Source organism: Octodon degus, unplaced genomic scaffold (genome assembly GCF_000260255.1).
Source record: "Octodon degus isolate 3935 unplaced genomic scaffold, OctDeg1.0 scaffold00067, whole genome shotgun sequence".
Lineage (NCBI taxonomy): Eukaryota > Metazoa > Chordata > Mammalia > Rodentia > Octodontidae > Octodon > Octodon degus.
Window position 1 is genome coordinate 4,315,650 of NW_004524643.1, and position 26,594 is coordinate 4,342,243.

The 26,594-nt window shown below is 51.0% G+C and overlaps 1 protein-coding gene across 1 annotated transcript in view; it reads right to left on the minus strand.

Annotated features, from left to right (window-relative positions):
- The window catches only part of Galnt18 (polypeptide N-acetylgalactosaminyltransferase 18), a 346,030-nt gene that overhangs the window by 169,005 nt on the left and 150,431 nt on the right, over positions 1–26,594 (minus strand). The window contains exon 2 of the mRNA XM_004634877.2: positions 9,624–9,816. Coding sequence (XP_004634934.1) covers positions 9,624–9,816 — 193 coding nt within the window. The remainder of the gene's footprint in view (positions 1–9,623; positions 9,817–26,594) is intronic.

Consider the following 26,594-nt stretch of genomic DNA (forward strand, 5'->3'; position numbering starts at 1 on the left):
CCAGCATTTCCTGCAAAGAATCCTAGCACCTGTGGTGACCTCTATATGCTCGGCCCCTCATTACTTAAAAGCGCAATGACAGCCCTGTACAGAAAGGCTCACCTCACATCCTGGACTGGATTCTGACCCTTCCCCCCTTAGACCTTCATGGTCTCCTTTGTTTCTTGTTCCTGCCACCTGCATGCTCTTGCAATGTGTGTTTACATATGATTATTTCATAGACATCAGGGCCTACACTAGGCTATAAACTACGTGATGTCAGGACATGTCTGCCCACCAGGATTTCCCAGTGTCTAGTAAACGTCCAGCACAGAATGGAAACTCAGGAAGCATAGGATATCTGCAATGGACACAGGAACAAACCACTCGAATTCATGAGGAGTAGAATGAATTCAGGCCATGAGAGCTGTGTGGGTGGACTCCACCATGACACGGCAGGATGGAGTCACTGGGCGATGGAGTCACTCTTGCCTGGCTGAGCAGTAAGATTAGGTCATGCAACAAGCTGGAGGGGTGAAGGCGGGGACGATGGAGGTAGGATGGGGAAACTCAGTGCAGCGAAGGCCCCAGGAACCTGGAACGATATCATCTCCGGCCCAGACGTGGAAGAGAAAAGAGATAGCTGAGAACTGGGAGCTTCTACTGTGCAAAGCAAGAGGGTAGGGCCAAGTCAGACCTAGGAACAGAATCTGGGCCAGGAATCGCTGACAGGTAAACCATCAAGTAAAAGCAGTCCTGGAAACATTTAACTTTTGTACAGCAGCAAAAGTTCAACAACATCATTCCTGGTAACTTTATCGATTTAAAGAAAGGATCTCTATATAAATAAATGTAGATTTTAAGTAGAGTGACTGGGAAAAGAATCATTTACAACTTAAGCAAGCACAGAAAGCAAGGAGACAGGTTGTTCTCAAAATACCTTAGAGATCTGGAGAATATAGAATCGATGGAGATAAGTGAACAGTCCCTAGAGAGCACAAATCAGCTGACTCTGGTGCAGCAACCAAGTCTGAGGAATATGGGGAGAGTGTATTCTCTCGGGTGGAGAAAATCGGGCTCCCTAGATCTGCTGGGGGAGCGGGAGGGGGGTCCCACAGATCTGCCGGGGCAGGGAGAGAAGGTACAGAGGGAAACAGGGCACCTCTTGGGCAGCACAGCCTGGCTCAGGGCTCAGCCTGTGGGACTGGGGGAAGTCATTCAGGAACTTTGGTCTGATCTGCCCCAGTGCCCACCTGATCCTCCACCTGCTCCCAGGGTGGGTGTCCCGTCGCAGGTGCTCCTGGGGAATGCAGCAATTCTGCTCATAGTGCAGTCACAGGGAAGCTCTCTCCTCAGCCACCTTTTATAAAGCAGAGGCCCAGATAATAAGAGTTCCCTGGAAAAGACCAGGTGTGGTGGTACACGCCTGTCATCCCAGGAGGCCAAGGCAGAAGGACCACAAGTTTGAGGGCAATCTTGGCCACTCGGTCAGTTCCTGTCTCAAAATAAAATTTAAGAGTCTGGGGAGATAGCTCAGCGGTCTAAGCACCTGCCTGGCAAGCGCAAGAACCTGGGTTTGATCCCTGGTACCACATGACATGCCAGCCCCAGAACCCCAGGCGCACTGTGCCGGCCCTGAAACTGGGCGTGGTGGTACACGCCTATAGTCCCAGTGCTGGGGAGGCTGAGACAGGAGGATCACTATGAGTCTGAACTGCATAGCAAGATCCTGTACCAAATAAATAAATATTTTTAAAAACTTTAAAGGGGTTAAAGATGTAGTTCAGTAACAGAGTATGTTGAGTCTGAACTGCATAGCAAAATCTTGCACCAAATAAATAAATAAATAAATAAATAAATAAATAAATAAATTTTTTAAAAGGGCTAAAAGATGTAGTTCAGTAATAGAGTATGTGCCTAGCTGCTAGTGTGAGGGCCTTAAGGTCCAATACCCTGGCAACCCCCCCTACACACACACACACACACACACACACACACACACACACACTAGCAGCTACTACAGGTCAGGCTATGTTCCAGAAACTCTATATACACTAACATATGCAATCTTTGTGTTACCATCCTAATTTACAGATAGGAAGAGAAAGACACAAAGAGGCTAGATAACTTGCTATAGATTTCCCCATTAACAAACCAGAGTTCATTAGAGTTCAGGGAACCAGGTTTTAACAACTACTCAATGATGGTGATGGTGATGGTGGTGATAGTGATGGTGGTGATGGTGATGGTGATGGTGGTATGGTGATGGTGATGGTGGTGATGGTGATGGTGGTGATGGTGATGGTGGTGATGGTGATGCTGATGGTGGTGGTGGTGGTGGTGGTGATGGTGATGGTGATAGTGATGGTGGTGATGGTGGTGGTGATGGTGGTGATGGTGATGGTGGTGACGGTGATGGTGATGGTGATAATGGTGGTGGTGTTGGTGATGGTGGTGGTGGTGATGGTGATAGTGATGATGGTGATGGTGATGGTGATGGTGGTGATGGTGATGGTGGTGTTGATGGTGATGGTGCCACCTCTCTCCTGGATTATCGTCCTCTAAATGGTACATTTCTTCTATAGCCCTCAAAATCCACTTCTATAGAGCCGGGGAGTTAGCTCAGTGATCTAAAGCACCTACTTAGGCAACCTTAGGCAGGCGCAGGGGACCGTGGTTCGATCTCCAGCACCATGTGCCATGCCAGCCCCACCTTCAGGGCATGCTGACCCCTCCAAAAAAAAAAATCCACTTCTACACTCATGATCTACGTAGCAGAGTAGAAAAAGCCATAACCTCCATCTTTAAAGATATATTTCTATTAACACAGCTCAAGATTCCTTTTCCTTTAAGAACAACATCATTGCGCTATTGGCCCATAAGGAGCCTAACATTTTCCCAGAGTGCTCCACTTAGAGTGTTTGCCCCTAGCTGTGTTTATGCAGTTAGCATTTTCCACAAGACAGCAGAATCATTACTAAGAATGTGTATTTCACCCCCTGTAGTACAGTAATACAGTATGTGCTCTTGAGTCTAGATTCCAGAGAGATCCAGCCACGTAGATGAGACAGTGGGTGAGGCCGAGTCCTGGAGGCACAAGAACCACATAAAAGGAGATTCTGTCCCTCAGCACCTGTGGGAATTTGAAGAGGTTTCTTTCTTTAATTTTCTTCCTGAACAGGGTTCTTAATCTTGCAAATACTCAGTTTTGCCTACATAAAATAGGAATAATAAAAACTATTTAAGAGACACAGGAGACTAAAGCTAAAGGGGAAAATGCAGTGAACATTTGTAATTCTTTCTTTCTTTTTTTGTCTGTCTGTCTGTCTGTCTGTCTGTCTGTCTGTCTTTGATACAGGGTCTTGCCACACAGTTCAGACTCATAGTGATCCTCCCGTCCCAGCCTTCCCAGTACTGGGATTACAGGCACATGGCACCATGCCTGGTTTGGCAGCCAGCATGGCGCACACAGAGTTCTGGGGCTGGCACAGCATGCGGTACCAGGGATCAAACTCGGGTCCTTGAGCTTGACATGCAGGCACTGAGGCTGCTGAAGTGTCTTCCCAGTCCACAGTGAGCATTTGTAAAGCACTTGGCACACAGTAGGCCAGCTCATTCTCATGGTGAGTTCTTAGGGCTGGGGAGATAGCTCAGCAGCAACTTAAGCACCTGCCTGGCAAGCACAAGGCCTTGAGTTTGATCCCCAGTACAAAAAACAAACAAACAAATGAACAAACAAACAAAAAAAGCTGTGCAAACTGTGTCATTGTGAGTCATTAGCAGCAACTCTGAGACAGCTCACACTTCTGTTCCCTGCTACCCCTCAGCACTAGCTACATTAGTTTGAGGGGCCTGGTGCACAAGGAAATTGTGCTGTTTCTTATCCAAAAGTTATGGAGCTTTTCACCATTGTGACAGCAGAGCGTTAAACCAAATGCAGAGCCCTTCCAGCCACAGATCCAGGGCAAACTCATGCAGCATGAGTTTCTTGGTGTGGATGTTGTCACTGTGACAAGTTTGATGTCTTAGAACAACACCAATTTGTCATCTGAAGGTCAAGAAGTCTGCGGCTTTGGCACACTGCGTTCCTTTCTGCAGGTTCCAGGGGAGGAGAATCTGTTTCCCCAGATTTCCAGCATTCTTCACCCCCAGCTCTCTTCCATGTACTAGATCATCGGGGGCCAGTCAAGTTTTTCTCCACAGACGTCTCTCTCTGGTCCTGCTTCCTTTTCCACTTTAAATGCCCTTGTGACCAGATTGGCCTCACTCAGTATTCCAGGATAATCTCTTTAAAGTCATTAGATTAGGAATCTTAACTCCCTTTGTCACATGGCACAGCGGAGTCTCAGTTTCTGTGGCTAGAATGACTCTCTGAGGGAGTCCATTACCCTGCCCTCCCGTGAAGTCAGCCGCATAGACCCCCAAAGTTCACAGATGGCCTCTGTCTCGATTGTGCACTGTTAAAAACACTCTTATCTGCCCAGGCCCCACAGTGCTGCAGTCCACACACACAGACATGTGGTCAAAGCCACATTAATGGCAGCGAGCACCAGTAGCCACCTTGGATGGACCCCAGTCTCTGGCTGAGAGGTGTCTTCTCCCTCAGCTGTCACCCTGTCCCGCTCCTTCCCCCTCTGATTTTGGCGCAGGATTCCTCCAGCTCCAGACCCAGGAACTTTGGTGGGCTTGTGTTGGCTCCATCCTCTTCTCCTCCCACCTAGGAGTGCAGGAAACAGTCTCAGTTCCCTCACCAATCCCTGCTGGCCTAGCTGTGAATCTGAACCTATCTGTTAAGCCGAGAACCAGTCCATCCTAAGCCCTGGGAAGGAGCGACATGGGCCTTGGGGACCCTGGCGAGAAAGACAAAGTCCTTAGTGAAAAGGCTCCAAAGCCTCTGAAGAGCTGCCAGCAGGGAGGAGGTAGTGGTATCTGTTGGGGGCTCCTCCCTGAGCTACCCTGGTGGTGGGCCACAGAGTTGCCATGGCAACATCACAGCTCTAGAGCTTGAGACATGGGCCCCCTTCTCCCATACCCATAGTTCCCTCAAGAGCAGGTGTTCATCTCCCAGGCGTTCCTGAATCTCCTGTCGACATAGCAACCACAGCTTGCAATAAGGAATGTGGTGTAAGCCTACTGCTACGGCCCTGGTGTGTCACACTTCTGACACCTCTGTCCCTGGGGCAGAGGCCCACCTGCCCTCATTGCCTCATGCCAGCCAGCTTGCTTCATCCCTTCATGACTGCCTTTTCTAGAGCTCTCAACCATCTTCTATGTGACTCCCAGAAGGTATCACTTCCATCCTCCTTCCCCTTCCCACAGGCAAAGGATTTCCCTGGTCTCTCTCTCTCTCACACACACACCTTCATTTTTCAAAAAGGTGATGTTTAATGTACATGGAGTAGGCTGCACACATCTCACCTGCAGTAGGATGAGTCTGACAACGTATGCATCTCTGGGGTACATGCCCCCGTGGAGACTGAATGCTTTCTCTTTCTGTCTTCCCCCATGGGTTATTTTTGAGCCAACTGATAAGGACAAAGGGGGTACTAGCAGGAAGACAGAATGCTTGGAGCCCACATCCAGGAACAGGGGCAGGAAAAGCCCAACCTGGCAAGATGCGGCATTTCTCTCCTTCAACTCCAAGGCCAGTGGCTTTCTGACCCAGAAAGGAAGCAAGCACACCCCTCCATCCATCCATGGAGGAGGTCCACAAAGGTCGCAGAGCCTAGTCTCCCTTGGGTGGCCCATTGGTCTATGGGCTCCTGTTACATCAGTACAGGACAGTGAGTGGCCTGGAGTGGCATTTTTATTTTCCCTGAGGCCACTAGGAAAGAAGTTTGTCTTCTCTTTTTGCAGATGAGATCGAGGAAACTTCTGTGCACTGAGCCCTCATCCCTCCTTCCCTTGCAGGGGTGGTCGAAGTCGCCAAAGGCTGCTCCTGTGGAAGCCACTCTCCAGGCTGTCTCCTGGCCACAGAGGCCCTGAAGTGACCCCCAGGTGACTGCTTTCCTGGAAGCCTGCCAGGGTGACTCCTCCCCCAGGGCACCAGGATGTCACCAGCATGTTTTCTGGTCACCTGCTTTGCTTTCCCACCTTCTGTCTGGATTCACATCTCTCTGTGGGCTCCTGGAGCTTGGTCTGCCTGACACTGTGCCAGTGTCTGATACCCACTGGATGCTCAATGTTTGTTGGATGAAGAAGGTAATGAAGCCTAGCAGTTCACTGAATGAACTTTTTTTCATTCTGGTTATGCCTCGCCCTATGTTTAAGGTGCTCAGCACAGGGTGGCTTCCCTGAGCCAATGACAGGTGGGCCAGACCATATCTTTCAGCACCCAGAATGGAGGCAAAGTAAAGAACTCGCCAGAGGTGATGGGAAAGTGAGAAAGGCAGGACTCTGAAAACCACTTCCTCTTTCAGGACAGATCCAGGCACCGCAATGGGGCTAGAATTTAGAGAAGCAAAGCCAGGAACGACAAGATCAAAGAGCAGAATCCAAGCAGCCCACAAGGGGAAGAAGGCCCAGAACAGACGGCAGGCAGCAGCAGTAGGAAGCACAGGGGCTTGGGCCAAAGCACGAACCACACAGCAGGACTCCTCCGGAGGCTGCTGCAAATGTGGGGCTTCCTTCCATCCACTGGCGGCCAGATTCCATCATCTGCTGGGCCTCCCGTGGCACTCTGATCCTTGATGATGGGGCTGCTGTTCACTTATACAATGTTTTCAAAATGTCAAAGCAGACCTTCATTGCTCCCAACCTGGTCAGCTCTTAGTGTGATGTAAAAGCATCACACCTCACGGCAGCGTAGCACAGTGGTGACGTGTCAGACTGCCTGGCTTCCTGTCCCAGTTCTGCCACCAGTGATGTTGCGCTGGTCACAGAATCTCCCTGAGTCTTACTTTCCTCTCCTATAAAATGAAACCCAATAATAGCACCTACTTCAGCAAGTTACTATAAAGAGTCAAAAAAAAGTTAATATAAACAGAACCAAACACACTCCTGAAAACATGGCTCATGCTATCTAAATATTTGGCAGTGTAGTTTGAAAGAGGATGCAAATAAAGTTATTGGAAAGATGGTTCCAACATGAATTAAACAGGATGAGATAAGCAATGGCCTTGTTACAAGGAAGGAATGTTTTATGGAAATTAGCAGGAAGGAAGGTGCTGTTCCACCCAAGCACACGCTTGTTTTTAGCAGCCCACCAGTGGCTTTCCATCCTGGACGTGTGCCTGGGGTGGCCGATGAGTGGGAGCTGCATCAGACCTTCCCAGTGCAGGAACACAGAGGGGCTGCCACAGTTAAAGTCACCTGCACAGAGCCTTCCACAAAAGGGCGTGGCTCAGCTCTCTCTGGCTGCATGAAGATTCCATGCTTCTGTCTCGGTAAGAAAGGGGCTGACAGCTGTCACCCGTCCCATGGGGAGGCACAGAAGGCCCCAGTGGGTTGAGCCCTGTGTGGAGGGAAGGTCCTTCTTTTCAGATGACTGCTGCTTTCCAGCCGTGCAGGAGCATAATACAGAATTCTGACCCCAGCGTCCTTCAGCACCCCCTTCTCAGACAGACCACTAGAAGCCACAGGAAGCAGAGTATCTCTCTCAGGGAAGAGGCTGCTGCCACAGCTCTCAGACGTGGGCCGCCGTCAAAGGCCAGGACTTGGCAGCCAGGTTTAAGGCTCTGCTGGGTTTCTTGTCCAATTGTGGGACCTCAGACACAACACTTTTGCTCCTTGGTTTCCTCAATTCAGAGTGGGAAGAAGAAGCCATGGCCTCGCTGATCTCCATTGCATGCTAGTGTGGCCTGGGTAGGAGGGCCCACCTCAATAAGCCCAGCCTCATTGGTACCAGTTACTTTTCTGACAGGTTGCGAGGCCCTGTATGTAAGACCCACCCTTTCCATGGCCACCTTCTGATTTTCCTTTTCATTTGGAACAAACGTGCATTTCATGCATTGAATCGGGCCTGTGTTTTGTGCCAGCAAAACCCACTGCTTTGTGTTGAGCAAAGACCCAGGCAGAGCCTCTGCAGGAGCCAGAGGACCTGCCCAGGGCTGACCCCTCCTCCCCTCTCGTGCCTCTTCCACGGCGCCCGTGGCCCCTCCCTGGGTCTGTGGCAGCCTCCTGCTGTTCTCCCCCTCGCACCCTTGCCCCCAGCCTAGCAGCTTAACAGCAACAGGGCCTGTGAGAAGGACAGTCTGGCATGCTACTGACCGGCACCAGCCCTTCACAGGAATCCTTGCCCCACAGGGCAAAAGCTGCACACCTCTCAACGGCCTCCAGAGCCCTTTTCCTCGATTCTCAACCTGGGCCGCACGTGGGACCCACCTGGAGTGCTGCACAACACTGACCCTGAGAGACACCCCAGAAATGCTCACGCAATTGATCCAGGCATAGTATTGGCATTAGGATATTTTAAGAAAGACCTTTTGATGAGCAGAACATGCAGCTAACCTGAGAACCACAGTCCCATCTGACCTGCCTCAATGGTTCCCCAGCCACCTCTCCAACCACTGCCACCTTGTTCCAGCCACCTGAGCCTCCCTCCTTTTCCTCAGAGGTGCCACATGTGCTGTGTCTCAGCAGAGGGACTCCAGTCTTTGCTCAACTGCCACCCTTGCAGAGGTGACAGGGGCCTTCTCTGACCACTCATAAGTGTATGCAACTCCTACTCCTACCCCAGGAGGTCACTGTCTGCCTCTCCCACTTCATCACACAGCTGGGTCACACTTGCCACCACTGGACACGGGAGCCATTTGGCTTGCTTTGTTCAGAATGCAAGCCCTGTGCGGGCAGGGTTTCCCACCTGCTTTGCTCCCTGCCCTGCTCCTGTGGGCTTCTCGATGATGCAGGCACACAGTAAGAACTTCCCAGTCTTTATGTGAGTATGCACTCACTCCTCTCCCTTGGCAAATTCCCATCTCTTTCATCCCCGCAGCCCAGCCCGGTTCTCTTCGGGCTAGGAACAATGATGCTCCATGATGCAGCGTACAGCACTTGCTCCTCCGATGCCTACGGCATGGAAGTGAACTCCAGAAGAGCATATGGCTCCCCAATCCGCTGCAGTCTCAGCCCACAACTCCAGACAGAAGTTCAGTATGCAGCTTTAAGAAAAATTTTTAAATGAGGAGAAAAAGGGGAAAGAAGGTAGGGGGGGAAGCTCACAAAAATTAATGCGATTTTTCTCAGCTGTGGTACGTGTCCACATTTTTAATAATTAGGAGCAATAAAAATTCTAACTGAACCTTAAAGGAGTACCCTTGTGTAACAAAGAGAGAAGTCAAGACAGACTTCTCTGTCGGGTGGAACGACTTGTTAGCCTGAAGATGGATGTACTTTAAAAAACTAATTTACAGAAAAAATTGTTCATAAAAATGCAACTAATTGGGTTAAAATGACATATTAAAGGGAATTCCAAATGATTCTAGTACTCTTAAGGAGTAAGTTAGGTAATTAATCTTTAAAATCCCTAATGGAAAGGAGCCCTCCCCACCCCGACTCTGCAGATAGGGAAACTGAGTCTAAGGCCACAGATCGGGGCTGAAGGAGGAAAGGGACCCCCAGTCCAGTGCCTGATCCCGATACCCAATACAGCAAGGACCCGTCTCCCCCACACACGTCCTGCGTGGCGGCTCACTGACTCTGCTCACCCACTGGGTCTGAGGTCTGGCAGGGGCCGGTCGAGGGGCAGGCGGTCACTGAGGTAGGCGTTGTAGCCGTAGTACTGGAACTGCTTCAGGGCCACGCGCCGGCCTTCGGGGCTGAGGTCCTGGCCCCAGTGTGCAAACAGTGAGGAGTCTGTGAAGGGTTCAGCCTCTGCCTCCTCAGGCTTGGCAGGGGCCTCTGTAGGAAGAAGGCACAAGGGGGACAGCGGTCAGAGTACAGCCCTGCAGATGTCCAAACAACCCCTCTCCCTTCCCTACAGCAGTCTCTCAGGTAGGTCCGTCTGGCCCCTTCATTGGCAGGTAGAGGAGGGTGGGATTCCTGTTTCCTAAAGGTTCATTCATCCATGAATCTATCCATTCATCTATCCAGCAACCACTAGACGCAAGGAATACAGAAATACACCTAGCAGGATGTGCAGAGGAGCTGAGGGACATGAGCCTGATGCCCCCGTTCTTCAAGGCAGAGTGTCCTCCTTCCTGCCAGTCTTCCTGCCAGAGACCCTGGCCCCATCCCTGTACTGAACTGCATCTTCTCTTACCCTGGCCTGCTCTCCATTCTCCGCTGGTCCAATCTGGCCCCACAGCCCATAACTGGGGTTCCTCTACTCAGTTCTGGCCGGCCCGTCTTCCCCTCTGAGTCAGGACTGGCTGAGAGCCACCCAGGTCATCTCGAGGCAGGCCCACAGCTGGGATCACCCCACCTCACTGTGTCCTGCTGCTCCTGACTCTGTCCCTGGAATCAGGACATGGACAACAGCCAGGCCATCCCCTGTCAGCCACACACACCAGGCCCTGCTCCCTGAGGCCTGCACAGTCTTCATGGAGGCCGCCCCATCCCAGGTCAAGGTTGGCTCACCATTCTCCAGGAGCAACCACTGAACACAGAGAGGCCATTCACTCCTGGAAGAACAGAGACTTTGGATGAATGCAGTCATGGATTCCAATCCTGCTCCCTACTCACTGGTGACCACAGTAAATACTCAACCTCCCTAAGCTTAAGTTTCCATATGTATAATTGCGGATCATAATATGCTCCCAGCCCCAGCACTGAGACCTGTGAGGATTGCATCAAATAATATACATAAACCATTTAAATCAGCATATATCTCAGAATGAGAGCACAATCAATGGTAATCAAGGTTACATCAAGGGAGGCCATTTAAATCTCTTTTATGTGGAGTGTAATATGTAAGACTTGCCGGGTATAGTCAATAGGCTGACGTTTCTTCATTCATTGCCAAAGTAAATCATTAGAGTCAGAATTCAGAGCAACTGGACAGAGAGCTTAGCCCACTGGACAATGCCCTCCATGCTTATAATTACATGAGGTCAGTGAGGGTTGGAGCCAGGGATGTGGTCAGAATCAAGACAGGTGGGTATGGGGCAGCTCCCAATGTCCCCTTAGTTGTTGCATGGGCCTGGGGGTGCATGCATGGCACTCCCAAAGATACAGGCAGGATGCAGGCAAGTGAAGAGGGTCCCAGGCCTTTAAGATGAGGGCTTTCAGAGCTACAGATTCTCACTTCCTTGGGGGCATCTGTGCGAAGGCCCCATCTGGAAAGAGGAGGAGACCTGGAGACAGAAGGTTTGTGAAGCTGACTGCTTTCCCTTCCCATGAGCCCAGCTCTCTTCTAAGCATTGCCACCAGGAACTCATCTCACTCAGATTATGCCCATTTCACAGATAAAGCAAGTGAGGCACAAAGAAAATGAGAAACTTGCTCAATTTGGGGCAGTCTATCTCCCCAGGTCCTACCACTGAGCTTGACTGCCTTTCTGTGACAGCGGGCTGGTACGTGAATCATTCAAAAGACAAACATGGGACGTTAAGGGGGTGGCCAACCTTCCCTAAAGACATAAGAGGAAGCACAGACACATCAAACATTCATCTGGCCCCACAGCCCATAACTGGGGTTCCTCTACTCAGTTCTGGCCGGCCTGTCTTCTCCTCTGAGTCAGGACTGGCTGAGAGCCACCCAGGTCATCTCGAGGCAGGCCCACAGCTGGGATCACCCCACCTCACTGTGTCCTGCTGCTCCTGACTCTGTCCCTGGAATCAGGACACGGACAACCATCCCCTGTCAGCCACACACACCAGGCCCTAGTTCTAGAGAGGAACAAAATGCCAAGTATGCACAAATTCCTAAGACAAAGCAGGGCTCATGGGCATGCAGAGTCCTGCTCACCACTCATCGCCAGAACTGGGGTCCACACACTCATTCTTCTCCCCTTCGAGGCAGGCCTGAAAGGAAGAGCAGGCGTGCATGATCTTGAAGGTCCTTGTTATCTCTAAAAAGATGTATGACTCATTCATTTGGAATGGGAGGGGCAGTACTGTCTAAATCAGCGAACCAACTGAATCATATAATATTTAAAAGAAATGTAGTTTTATTGCTCTCAAATGCCTAAATGGATATTACCAAGTAAAATGAGATCAGTTAATGAAAAAATTATGATTCACAATTAGGCCTGAACTGCATAATAATGTATTACAAACATATTGGAGTCCCGAGCTACAGCCTCACATGTCCCTAGCTTTTTACTCCACGTGGGTGAAAATGGCCACTTGAAACCCGTGGGGCCTCAATGACGAATTAAGGACAACTTCAGTGGGAAGGAAGTAACACTGGTTGCATTTTTGCCAAGAACCAAGTTCTGCGCTCGGTGAGGTCAGGTTCCTTTATCTCTGCTGGTGCTCATGAGCCTGGGTTCTGTGAGGGCAGGATCCCATCTGGCTTAGTCCTGTAGGAGCCTTGATTATTCTAGCATCATGTGTGGCTCTGAAGAGGGACTTGATAGATCATTTTAAAATAAAGGAGTCGGGGCTGGGGAGATAGCTCAGCGGCCTAAGTGCCTGCCTGGCAAGAGCAAGGACCTGGGTTCGATCCCCATTACTGCATGACTTGCTGGCCCCAGGACACTGGGCACTCTGTGCCAGCCACTGAAGCCAGGCATTTTGGTGCATGCCTATAAACCCAGCACTGGGGAGGCTGAGACAGGAGGATCACTATGAGTCCAAGCTGCACAGCAAGACCCTGTACTAAATAAATAAATTTTAAAATAATTTTTAAAAAGGAGTCAATAATGAGTACATGATAATTAGGTGTTACGCATGAGGCAACCGAAGATAAAAAGGTTCAGTGACAAGTTTGAAGGCACTGCATACATCAAAGACATTGAACAAATGTCTGGCTCCAAATTTTACTTTCGTTGCTTTGCACAGAATGGCACACAATGGCCCATGGCCCACGATATAGTCTTCAAAAGAAAGCTTTATAGAAACACAGACACATCCATTTGCCAATATCATCTGTAGCTGCTTTAGGGCTGAAAGGACAAGGCCGAATGGGCCTGACAGACCATGAAATCCATAAAACCGAAAATACCACCCACCTGGTCCTTTGGGGGAGTTTGTCAGCCTGCTCTGTACACTGCCGTGGACTTATGAGGTGGGCCCTTGCTCTGCGGTCTCCATTCATTCTCTTCTTTCTTTTCCAGGGTTGGCTGTCAGCTAGAACCCAGGGTCTGTTCTCCAGCTCTACTGCTTACTGGCTTATGCTGCCTTAGCCCAGGCTTCTGTGTCCTCTGGAGACAGTATCAATGATACTCAGCGTCAGTCCCTCCTCAAACATTTGTGAGTACGGAGATGGCCATGTAGGGAGCCTGGCATACAGTAAGCGCTGGCTAAATGCTAGCAGCTAGTGACCCCGGAGGCCCACGGAACCTTCTCCTCCACTGGGGTGCAGGTGGGGAAGGTGACGCCCAGAGCTCCTCAGCTCTGACAGACACCATGGCATCCAGGCCCCTGGATGAAGAAGTTCCACGTCCATCTACAGCTAGCCTCCCTTTAACCAGTCTCTGCTCAACTTGTTTCTGCAGTAAGAAAGCAGATCTGTGTGGCTGTCCCGCAAGGGGGCCATCTTTGACACAGTGGTGGGCAGGAGAAGGGAATCCACAGAAGTGCCTGGGCTGGGTGCTCTGCAGGGGAGTCTGGACATATCTAGTGAATGGCTGACCTTGAACGTCTCACCCAGAGACAAGACTACTGTCAGGTGTGGACCCAGGCTGAGGCCCTGCTGGAGCTCAGCCCCACCTGGGGACAGCTGACCCACTGAGCCATTCCTCCAGGGCTCAAAGGCTCCCAAGGGAGGGCTCATGTGAGCAGACAGGGTTTCTCCTTAAGTGAGCTCAGACTTCAGCAGTGCTCTAGTGAGGACACTGTGTGAGAGTATTTAGGGGAACCCCCCCCCATACCTCATCCCTCCCAGCCCCAGCCCCAGCCCCAGCACCTGTCTGGTTGCCAGAGAAAAGTGGTAAGTGGGAAAGCAGGAAGGGTGCTTCACCAGAGAGCCACATGCTAGGTCCAACTAAGGCAGGAGGTCCCCCACTACCTCCCCGAGCCACCATGGATGATGTAGCCTGTAGGCCTGGGAGGGAGTCACCCTGCTCCCCCACTCCACTCAGGCCCTGGCAGTAGCCTTCTACTTGCTGTCTGTAAAGAGGCTCTCCCACAAACACTGCTGGTTTCCTCTTTCCTGTAAGGTCTTCCCTAAACGTCCAGTCCTCTCCCAGGATTCCCCTGGCATGTGTGTCTATTTTTTCCACGTATCTTGTTTGTTATATGTCTTCTCCAACTGGAATGGATTCACTTTGCTCTCTGCTAAATCCTCAGTCCACAGGGATGATTGGTAAGTGCTTAACCAGTACCAATAAAATGAACAGGGAATGGGAGTCAGGAAGAAACTTGCCCACTAGGGACTCCTGGAACCTTCCAAGGGGGGCAAAGGGAACAGAAGCCTGGGCCATCAGAGAGAAGGTGAAGCCAGTGGAGCATGACCCAGCAGATACTGAGAGATACAGGTAATTTTGTTTATAGTTCACCCAAGCAAGCGACTGTGTGCTGTTCTACAGAGCTGGTGCTTCTCAGAGGGTTCTAGGGACTCAGGTCCCTGGAGGACAAGGAGGTCCCTGCTTGCCCTGGGCTCCTTGATAAATCTCTTGTATCAGATAATTACCCAGCACTTCTCCTAAGAAACCAGCACAGGTCTGTGCACAGCAGAATTACCTCAAAATAGCAGTAGAGGGAGAAGAGATGGAAGGGGAAAAGCGGGGTCTCTCTCTTTCTACTCTTTCAGGTGGGTTCCAAATCCGAACCCACTGAAGGCTCCAAACATCCCTCCTCTCAGAAACCCAGACACATCAAGGGCAGTGACATGGGAAGGTCAGCACCTCCAGAAAGCTGGCCTTGGATGCCTCTGGGGAGTGTCCAGTGCGAGCTGCGCAGCCACACTTGGCCAAAGAGGCATCCAGGCGTCTCCTTCCCTCCCAAGCCCCAGTTCTGAGGTTCCCAAAGCTTTGACAGACATACTGCTGAGTCTCCTCTGTCTCTAAGGTCATTTGCTTGTTATAGAACCCTCGTGGGCAAACTCTCAATGCAGGGTTCCCCTGTGAGGACACTAACCACCTTTCAGAGAAGAGAGAAAGTGTAGTTGATGGGTCAGTGCTAAGCATGACATTTCTGACATCTGTGGGAAGAGTCTGACTTGGTTCCCATCCTTGTCATTTCTCAGGGAAATTCTCCCTGGGGGATTCAGGGACCTGTCATTCCTACTCATCCCCAGGCTACCCTTCTAGGCCAGCTTCTCCAGAGGAGCTCCCTGAGGACTGCACCTCCCACGGCTTGGTCTCAGGGCTCAGTGTCCATCCTGCCTACACACAGTGGGCAACACCTTTAAGCAAGTTTATCCTGTGCCAGGCCTACTTCTGGGTATTGAAATATAATTATTCAGACACGGTCCCTATTCTTAGCAGGGTCGGATTTTGCAGAAAAGGTGGCATTACAGGGATGTGATCAACACTCTAATCAGAGCTGTATGAAATGTCGTTGAATTCCTGGAGGTAGAGGGAGGTGGTCCAGGCAGGTTTTCTAGAGGAGCAGACCTTGTGTTAGACCGAAAGATCTGTGAACTCACTGTAAGAGAGGGCACCCAAGAAGGGGTCAAGGGAGGAGCAGAGAAAAGCAAAGATTGAGAAGCAGGAAAGAGCATACTGTGGGGCTTAAGCTCATGATACGGGTTTGCAACAAAAGCAATAGAACCGGAGCCAGAAGCCCTGGGCAGGCCAGGGGCAACTGATAGATGGGAAGAGACGACCCATGACAACACCATAAGGCTGAAAGGCAAGGGGATCACCATAGCATCTGGAAACAGTTCATGAAGGCACAGCACGCATCCCACAGCCCAACACATCCGCATCACAGAGGTCCTAGCCAAAGGTCCGAGTGCCGTCTAGTGCATGCCTCATAGCAAAGCCTTGGTGCGCAGCCATCCCCTAGTAGAGAGCAGTCTCACTGTACTGCATGTGCCAGTTGGTGAGGCAGGCCTCCCCACACCCCTGAGATGTAGGTCCCACCACTCCATTATGGATAAGAGGATGCTGCAGCTCTCCTACACCTCCTTCTGACCACAGCCCCCCTGAATGCCATGGGCCAAGATACACGTAGGTGGGGAGAAATTTGACAGGCAGAAACACGCTCAAGGGTTGGAAAAATCCATGCCATAGGCCACTCCTCAGCTGGTCCACCCTGGCCTGTACCAGCTGCTATACTGGAAATGGCTTCACAGCAGCAGTAAACAGCTGCTGCTTGTATCCGCTCAGATCTCCATGCCCTGGCCCTTTGTCAGAAGGCTCTGGGTCTTTTCACCAGCCTAAAGGCACACGCATGGCCAGGCCAGGAGCCCCAGCACCCGTCCCCATGCATGCCAGCGTTTGTGCAGATTGGCTGTGCCTATGCGTTGCCTGTGTTTGTATAGGATGTTGTTGGCTCTCACTTGCTCAAGCTCTTCCTACCTAGGACCCTGACCCACAGTCCACTGCCAAGAGTGGAGTTCTCTAGATCCCTCCTGACAGGCTCCATGCCAATTCGTGGAGGCTGGAAAGCGGTGGCAAGGCTCTGAGAGCCAGTGCACAACAGTTGTAGCCCCAGGTTTTATCATAGGCTGACTGGTCAGTCACCTGGAGCATGTCTGGACACCCTGCCAAGGGTTTGGAAGATCCCAAAGCCACCAGGGCTGCATGAGGGTCCTCCTTCAGTGGGTGGTGTGCATGGAGGGCTGGCATTGCTGTCTTTGGCTCCAAGATCTTGGCCAAACAACAGGACAGAGTAGAAAGATGGGTTCCAAAGTGAAATAGACATGTAACATTGCCACATTGCCAGCTCTGACCTGTTCGGCCTGCCTAGCGCCTCTCCTGGGACCAGGCCGCTACAGACCTTCCCATCTGGAGCTGGGCCAGTCTCCAGCTCTTGTCACAACTACAGATAGAAGCTCAGAAGTCTCAGGGGCTTCTCAGAGTTGCACGTTAAGGCCAGGCAACTAAACTGATCAAGCTGTGTCCAGAAGGCAGACAAAGCCACTATGTGGGATCGCCGGTGGAGAACTCAGCCCCCAGCCCTGGCGGGACCAGGGGCAAAATGGAGGTGGTAACCCACAGTCCACACTCCCTTGGGGATGTTTTTATGGAAAATTGATGGAGTCTTTTTGTTCCTGTAGTTTTATCCAGTTTACTGAAAGTCCCTCTCCCTATGCATGTAATAGCTGAGAAGGCTGTGGGGTGGGTAGGGAGAGGGCTTCCGCCTGCAGCCAGTCCTGTGGCCACTGCTATTTCTGTTTCTTCCCCCAGGCTGTGAGCCTAGCAGAAGCTTTGGGAATTTGACTATGAGCTTGACAACTCCATGGCAGAGGTGAGACAAACTAGACAGGCAGCCCAAGCACTGGAGCCCTGTGCCTGAGATCCATTCAGGGGACAGACTGACAAGCCTCCTGGTCCTCCTCCTAGGATGCTTGGGGGACCCATCTATTTCACTCAAGGGCCTGCCATTCAGTCTCCGCGATAGGACCCCAGAACCCGTCATGCCTCCATTTTCTTCTCAGGTGAAATGGGAATAGCCCACCAGGCTGCTTTGGGGAGGTTTCCTTGACATCAGCTTTCGGAAAAGTGAAAGCTAAGCACCAAATAAGGGAGCGCTGGCGGATGTCAGTGTGCAGACAGAACTAAAGCAGGCCTCCTTCCCTGCAGCCACCTTCCTTAGAACAGCTCTACGAGGTATAATTTACATATTGCAACATTCATCCACTTCAGACGTTCGTCTCAATGACTATTAGAACATGTTCAATTCTTGAACCACCTGGATGCCTGCTTCATTTTAGATTAAAAAGAGAAGGACTCAGTGATCATCCAGCCATGTACATTCCTCTCATTGGCTCTCCATGAACTCCCATCCACTGGCCTCTTGCTGGTGAGAAGTCACCATTACTCCCATTGAAGAGCCTGACACTTGCATCTCTGAGAGACCCAGCCTGTGTTTGCAGGTCCTCCAAGAGGGCAGATTCACACTGCCCGGGCAGGGGTGCTACGTGGGGAGCTGGGGAGCTGGCGATGGCCAGGCCCGCCCTTCTGCTGCCTGCAGGGCTGTGCTCCAGGCTCCTCTTCCAGGTGCCCAGCCTTGGTGTCTATCCCAGCCAAAGCCGGGTGCTGAGACCCCAGGAGGCCTCGAGGCAGGATGCCTCAGGAGACTCAGCTGTAACCTAGACAAGCCCCAGGCCCCACAGCCTGTTCCCTTTTGGACAAGTCTGTGCTTTACCTGGGGCACAAGGGAGGAATTAGCACATCACAGGGCTGTTTCCTTATACTGGTATCCTGTCTGGGCTCCCAAGGGGAAATTTCCAGATCCTGTGAAACACCCTTTGATACGTTAAATTAAGAGAGCTAACAAGGGTAAGTAAAGGAACTACTCTTTAGTGGCTTCCCCTCTTCTCTGCTTCTGGAGGTGTAGCCTAGCAGGAGCTGAAAGCCCTTTGCTAGCAGCCCCCATAATTAGGCTCCTTCTTCCAGCAGTCTCCAGATCTGCTGAAGCAAAATCTGACAGGCAAGGCCTTGAAAGTCCTTTTTAATGAAATCAGAAGGAAGCAGCCTACACCACTGGCCATCTTCTACACATGGTGGCAAGGGGAACTGGGAAGCTGCTGCTGGGACCTGAAGAGGGGTTTCTTGGGGGCACCTCATCCAAGCAGGGTGGTCAGCACCAAGGTCGGAGACCACCAGGAGCAGATACCAGCAGCCAGAGTGAGTAGGAGATCAGGGCAGGGCAAGCGGGACCCCCGCAGGGTGGGATGTACCAGAAGTCATAGAAACCACTGCTCACAGCGGAGGGAGATGTTTACCAAAAGAGAAGACGTGCACAGGACACCAGACCCAGAACGACTCCAGGCCTACCGCTCCTGAGCACTGCACAGGAGCCGTCAGAAAGCGTGTTCTTAACCTTTCATCTGAATTTGGCGACTGGTCAGAATAATGCTATTTTTCCTACTCCTTCACTGAGTCTGTTGCTGGTCCCGGGACCATCCTTCATTTGCATTTGGGCACAACCTATCCAAAGATCCTGTTTATGATCCTTCATTGACATCTGGTGAGAAATCAGGAAAGTTCTTAATAGAGCAATTTACACCCGGCAGGAAGCCAAGTGAGTTTTTCATAGGACAGTTGTCCCACTGGCATATTCTCACGAGATATGGTCTGACCCAGGCATTTGGGAAATGAAAGACCCCCTTCTCGTCATCCCTAGAGGGCTGTGAGCTCTCTTCACCAGCCGCTCTCGCCCTCCCTCTACAGCACATGTTGTTCTGCCTTCAGTAAAATATGCGTCCTTTCTGGTGTCTTGGCCAATTCTTTGTTCAGGACGCCACAGCTCCGGGAGGAAGACCCCTGGGGAACCCATCAGGAATCAAGAGGGCTCTGGGGTCAGCTCTGCCTTGCACTGGCTGTGTGATTGAACCTCTCTCAGAAGCTCAGTGTGTGGAGCAGGAACCTTCATACGTACCCCGGAGCTTTCTGGGAAGAGTAAGGGGGGTGATGGACCCCAGAAAGGACTTCCAAACCACCAGGCTTAAGAAAAGTGCAGTTTTCCATGGCTGCTGTAATGAATAACTGCAGTCAGAGTGGCTTAAGTGTTTGCAAAGGTGTCCTGTTATAGTTCTGAGAGGATGATGCATGTACATCTTTGGATTAAATAAAACCAAGTTGTCAGATGGACTGCTGCTTCCTAGAGACTCTGGGGAGAAGCTGTCTCCTGACCTTCCAGCATCAAGAGCTGGCTGCATTCCTTGGCTCATGGCCCCATCCCTGGTCTTCACTGCTAACAGCACTGCTGAGTCCTTACTCCCCCACCGCACCACTCTGACCTCTTTTGCCTCCCCCTTCCCAAGTCACTGGGCCTCCACAGTCACATTAGGTTTGTGTGGGCAACTCAGGATACACACTGCTTTTTAAAAAAAAATTTTTTTCATTTTTTAGTGGTTCTGGGGACTTAACCTATGGCACTCTATGATGGATTAACTTTCTCAGCCTTTTTTACTTTTTTAAATTTTGAGATAAGGCTAAGTTATCCAAGTGGGATTAGAATTTGTGACCCTCCTGCCTCAGCCTCCCTCATGGCACGCATTATGGGTGTGTGCCCCCATGCCAGGCTACACTCCTGATTTTAAGGTTAGCTGAAAGAGCCATCTTAGTTCCTCCTGCAACCTGTATTCCCCTCTCGGGTTCTGGGGATGTGGACACAGGGATGTGCACATCTTGGGCAGCCGTTATCCTGCCACAGGAAGCCAGCTGCGTTTTCCTCCTAACCATGAAGAAAAGAACAGCAGGCTATGTTGCCCTCAGGGTTTTTGTGAGGTGAAGAAACCAGCGCCGAGATTTGCTGAGTCCACTGGCGCCGCCAGCAGCTCTAACCCCCAGGTCCCTGCTGAGATGGGACGGGAATACGTTCCCGCAACCAGTGCAGGGCTGCTGCTCGGTGTCTCCGAAGGAGCAGGAGCCCCTGGGGGCAGCAGGTGGCCATGAGCTGCAGGGGCTCATCCCTTTCACCTTCTCCAGACCATGCAGCCACCTGGGCCCTGCCCCCTTGGGCACCGCTGAGAACAGCAAAGGAGATCCGCACTCAGTGCCAGGCAGGTGCCGCCACACCCACCCTGCTGCCTCTGCTTCCCGCTGGCTGGGACCGCCCCACCCCTTCCAGTTTCCATGGGGCTCCTCACCTTTGCCTCTGCTCCCCTCTGGCACTGGATGCTGGAATCTGGCCACCTAAGTGACTGAAAGGCATCATATGACAGCGATACCTGCATACCTGTGTTTATAACACCACAATTCATGACAGCTAAATCTTAGAAACAGCCTACATAGCAACCGACAAATGAATAAAGAAAACACGGTATTTACACACAATGGAGTACTATTTTGCCATAAAGAAACATAAACTTCGGTCATTTGTAGAAAAATGGAGGCACCTTGAGACTATAACCTTAGAAGAAATAAATTAGACACACCAGCTTAAATATTGCATAGTCGCTTTTATGGGAGAAACCCGAAATATAAATATAGCGCAAAATAAGAGACAGCAGGAAGTAGGGAGACAGAATTTCCTCATATGGGGAGAGACCAAGAGACAGAATGGAGGAGTAAGAGAGGAGTGTGACAGAGGATGAAAAAATGAACTAAGATGTGTTATGTTCATACACTGACTCCCCCAGAAGAAACGCAAGCATTATATACTACAAACATGTACTAATAAAAAAAAAAAAAGACAATATATTCTTAAAAAGCCCATCTCCCTAAAGCAGTGTGCTGTTGTTTTTCTTGGAGGGTGATTGTTGCATATCTTTTAAAAATCTAATCAACAGCACGGACCACTCACCAGAAGAGACGCACACTGGCAACTGCACAGAACACCCGGCCACCTCTCACCAGAGCCACGACAGCCGTGCTACCATGGCCGGGCAGGGGCCAGCAAACTTTTTTCTGCTAAAGACCAGTAGGAAACATTTCAGGCTTACAGGGCTCACAGTCCACTATAGCTATTCAACTCAAAGCAGCCAGAGACAACAGGTGCAAGCCTAGGTGTGGCTGTGTTTCAATGAAACTAGTCACAAAAGCAAGCAGGGTCAGATCTGGCCTGTGAGCTGCAGTTTGCCCAGCATGGCCATAGAAGACGCCACATTTAGCAGCTTTACATACTGGTTGGATGGTCCTGGGCTGCTTAGTACCTCAGTTTACTTGTATAAAACTAGTGAGAAGTAAAGGAATGAACACATGAAAATCATCCACAGCACTGGATCCACCGTAAATTCCATGAAAGGGTGATCCAAGATTCGCCTGCACTGTACAAGCCTCTTCCACCTCAGACACTGGCTTTGGTACACACCTGCCATGCTCCATCAGGACTCACTCTGATTTAGTCAAGTATTAGCTCATGGGACACACCCCCACCCACCCACCCAGGTTGATTGAGGCCTGCCAGACCCGGTTGGGCAGGTGATGTAACTGTGACTGGGAACAAAGCCAGGGAAGGGACAGAGGAATCAGGAGCTGGGAAGGCAGCCTGGCAGGTGGGCTGGCATTCAAGGAGGGCGGCAAGTCCTAGCAAGGAACCAGCTTCCCCTGCGCAGGAGCTCTGGGGCTGGGTGTGGTTGAGCTCATGGCTGAGACAGCCAGGACAGGTAGGAGCAGCCAGAGGTTGACTCAGTGTACACACACACACACACACGCACACGCACACGCACACACACACTCATAGGAATGGAAATGGACTTGATTAGAAATTATGCAGAATGAAAGCTGCTATTAAAAGATCCAAATTTTTATACTTCAAGCCAACCATATAAAGCACACGTGAAAAACTCATTTTAGGGAATGACAAATGTATGCATCTTAGGAACTGGGATTTATATGTGCCATTACTTGCTACTTTAAAACAAGCCTTTAAACCTAGAATTCTGCCTAGGAGATATAATGAACTCCAAAGCCCATGCCATCATTTCTCCCCCCCGCCCCCCGGAGAGCTGACAGCCTGGAGCTCAGCACCCACACTTCTAAATATACACCCCACTGTTCCCACTTAAAGAACAGTGTTGGTAAGCATCAGTTTCCAGGAGGGGACTAGCTGGTCTGGCCCAGCCTGTGCATGAGGAGCATGTTTCTCCTCACCTAGGTGCACTGCTGTCCCCGCAGGGAGGACAAAAGGTGACACCTCACTGTAAGGCAGTTGGCAGCTTGGAACAAGGTCAGACTCGTGTTGGGATGTGCCACACAGGTCCCTACTTTGGGAAGCGTCCAGCTTGAATTATGCAGCGAAGTGTCGCCTGTACGCTTGGCCTCATCATAGCGTTCCACTTTCTGCTCTCCGGCCTGTTCCCGGGTCCTTCCTTCCGGTCTCAGGAGGCAGAGACTTGCTGTACACTAGCAGCTCCCCAGCATCCAGCGGGGTCAGACTCTTCTGGGAGCTGGTTGTGTTACAGGCTGCAGGCACTACCACCCCCAGAGTTCTGCCCAGCGGGTCTCGTGTGGAACCTGAACATTCACATTTCTAGTGCTCTAGGAGTAAATGCTGAGGCTGAGGCTCCACAGTGTCCAGTTCCCTAAAGCAAGGGAATGGGTGGGAACATGAGGCTGGGGTCATGGGCCTCCTCTCTGGTGCTGGCTCTCATCTCATGCTCTACGTGGTGCTGGGTGGGCCAAAACTCCCTCCCTTTCTGTAGGTCTGAGGCATCACATCAGTAAACACAAGGGGATCTCTAAGATCCTTCCATGTCCTAAGATGCTGTGATTGCAAGGTGGCTCACATTGCTGATTTTGGCTCCTGTTTAGAAGCAGAACAGGCCCAGCGGAAGCCCTGGACCCCTGGCTGAATGCTTTTGTCCATACACAAACTATGTCCCAGAGAAGACGCCTTGTCCAAAGCCATACAGCTAGGGAGCCCCAAATCTAAGACTGAGAAAGCCCACTGTTATGGTTTAAAAATGAAGTGTCTTCCAGAGACTCATATAATGAGGAGTTGGTCCCCACTGCTCAGAGATGGGGCCTACAGAGGTCACTCGATCATGTGGATTAATCGATCATGTGGATTAATTTCAATGGATTAATAATCCATTAGCTGACCAGGCCTATTAGGAGATAGGACCTGACTGAAGGATTGGGTCAGTGAGAAGACGGCCTTTGGAGGACAGAACTTTCCTTGGCCTCTGCTCCTTTCTCTCCGCTTCCTGCCCACCATGAGGTGAGCGCCTTTCCTCTGCCATGCTCTTCTGCCATGCCACTGCTGCCTCAGAGCCTGCTAACCATGCACTGGAGACTCGAAAACTGTGAGCCAAATCAGACCGTTCCTCCTTACGTGCGTGCAGCAGATGTCCATCAGCACAGACGAGAGCTGGCGTGTCTACACAGCCCTCATCCAAAGCCTTGGGCTCGACACTTCCATAAGCTGCTCGGTGGGTGAACAAGCATTTCCAATACTACTGAGGTTGCCAAAGCCTAGAGCTGAGCCCTGGGCAAAGCGGACAACAGTCTTGCTGGAGCGCCTCACCGGGGTGGGTACCTGGGTCTAGAACTACAAACGGGTAGCTCCTGCAACCCTTGTGCCAGGTTGGTGGAATATGGCAAGTGGTGGCCTGCAGCAGGGGAGGGAGGGCTGTCAACTACAGGACACTGGGACACTCCACCCAGGCTCCCCGAAGACAGCTGAATCCCCACCCTGCTCTCTTCAGTTCCCACTGGCTACATCCTAACCTGCAGGCAGGCACACACACACACACACACACACACACACACACACACACACGTCTGCAAGGATTTATCTTGAGAACTTCTTTTAGTCCCAAGTGGTGGCTCACTGCACATAGCAAGACCATTAAAAATGTGCCATTGCAAAGACCAGAGAAGAACACGTATAAAAACAAACTTGTAGGAAGTATCACATGGCTCCACTCTGATTCAATAGTCCACATCTGGAAGTGCAAGTGCAATTGACTGCAGATCGGAATAAATACGAACTGGAGCCCAGTGAGTCTGGGGACTGCTCCCACAACCCTGGATGTCCCAGGTGGGGCTGCCTGGGGGACGAGCACGCTAGCCCTTCCACAGCTGTCAGTCACCGGACATCTTTGCCCTGCAGTACCCAATCCTGAATGTCCTAGCCCCAGTGGCCACGGCCGTACTGCAGCAAGGAGAAGGGGATTTGTCCTTCGGAAAAAGTTAACAAACAGGCCTTCCCAACCCCAGGGCCCAGCAGGATCAGAAAAGGCTTTGAATCCGTGTCAAAGAAGCCATCAAAAGAAATGGGCCATTTTCAAACAAAATCCATTTCTCAAGCATGACGGTAAAAATATTTATCACATGAAAGATGTGAGACCTTTATGATGTCTCGATGCTCTGTGTTATGAATTCGGCGTGTGTCTGGAGTAATGTGCGCAAAGCCAGTCATGCCCATGATTTTGAAAGAGGAGGGAAATTAGTCCTTTCCATCTGGCAAATTCTTAATTTACCAACCCAGTCGTGCTGCCAGGGCCCCTGGGGCAGTGGAAGGAGGTGGGCATGCTGCAGTCAGACCAAGTAAGCAAAGGTGCTGGACAAAGAGGCTGTGTGCGTCCAGGACTCAGTGGATGGGGCCCCTGCTTATCTTTCTCTGTCAGCTATGGGCTTTAGAAAGCAGCCACGCCGACACTTCATGCACAAGGTCAGACGTGGCTTCCTCAGTGGGATGTGGATTATCCCCAGACTCTAAACTTTTTCCCACAATCATGAGTTTTGGCTCTACAAATATATTTTCAAAGTACACAACAAATCCCAGAGGGATTAAAAAAAAAAAAAAATCAGGGGAGGGCAAGCCAGCCTTCCCATGAGGCCAGATCTGAGGATGCACCCTTGACTCAGATCCTGCAGCCCTCAGGTTTCTTCACACCATGCCTTGAATTTGGCCAGCAAGTGTACTCTGATCCATAGAGGTGCACTGATTCCACAGAGCCATCAACTTCTCTTGAGGATGGAGACAGGGACCCGGGCCTCCTGCTCCTTTTTCTGGGTGGATGCCTCAGAAAAAAGCTCCCAGGTAGGCCGTGGTATAAGAAGGAAGATATCTTGGCTTGCTATATACCTTCTGGGAACCCTCAACCACACAAAAGTTAAACTCCATTCATTGGAGAATGAATGCAATTCATTTGTTCAACTGAGAAGCGCCAAGCTCCAGCTCTGCAGAGAGGCAGCCTGGCCTGTGAGCGCCGTGGATGATCCTGGAGAAACACTTCCTGAGTGGGAGATGTGGCTTCCCTACTCACCAGCTGCGTGACCTGACACAAGTTACTCAATCTCTCTGCATCTCAGTTTCCTAGTATAGAAAATTGGAAATAGTCTTAAAAACAGCTTGTGAGAAGTAAAGAAATTAATAATAGAGCCCTTTGCATTCATATGTATATTCACACTGGCTATTGCTACTGCTATTGTTGCTGTTGATCAGGTGCTGGGCTGGGAGCTAGAGGGAGAAACATGAGCAAAAGCTGTGGGAGTCGTTGGGTGGCAATCACTTTCCTTCCCACAGCACTTGGCACACAGCAGGACTCAGAACCTGCCACAGCTCATCCGCCCTGCGCTGTGGTGAAAGCCCAGAGCTCAGTGGAACCCTGAGCAAGGAACCCTGGGAGTCCTCAGAAGGTCCTCGCCCTGATCCTCACCTCCATTCCTGATAAGGGTGGGGTGTGGGGAGGGAGTCAGGGACACTCCTGCCACGGGGAATCAAGGGTCGCAGTGTGGGGCTCACAGCCTGAACGAGTTGGGGGAGCTGGGCGGGCAGATGGCAGGCTTCTTGCCAAGGTGGTCTGTGCAACGCTTAGCCCAGGCCTGGGAAACAGGTCCCCACCATTACAACTTGGATCCTCAAAGGCCTCCACATGCCTGTGAACTGGGGACTTGGTTGTCAGGTGGTAACCTGGGGAGGTGCTGGGGACCTTAGAAAGTAGAGCCCTACAGGGGTCCTTGGACCACTGGCAATGCTTTTGAGGGGGATGTGGGATGCAGTCTGATCTCCTTCCTCTCCTTTGCTTCTCAGACACAAGGTGAGCAGCTCTGCTCTCACAGGCCT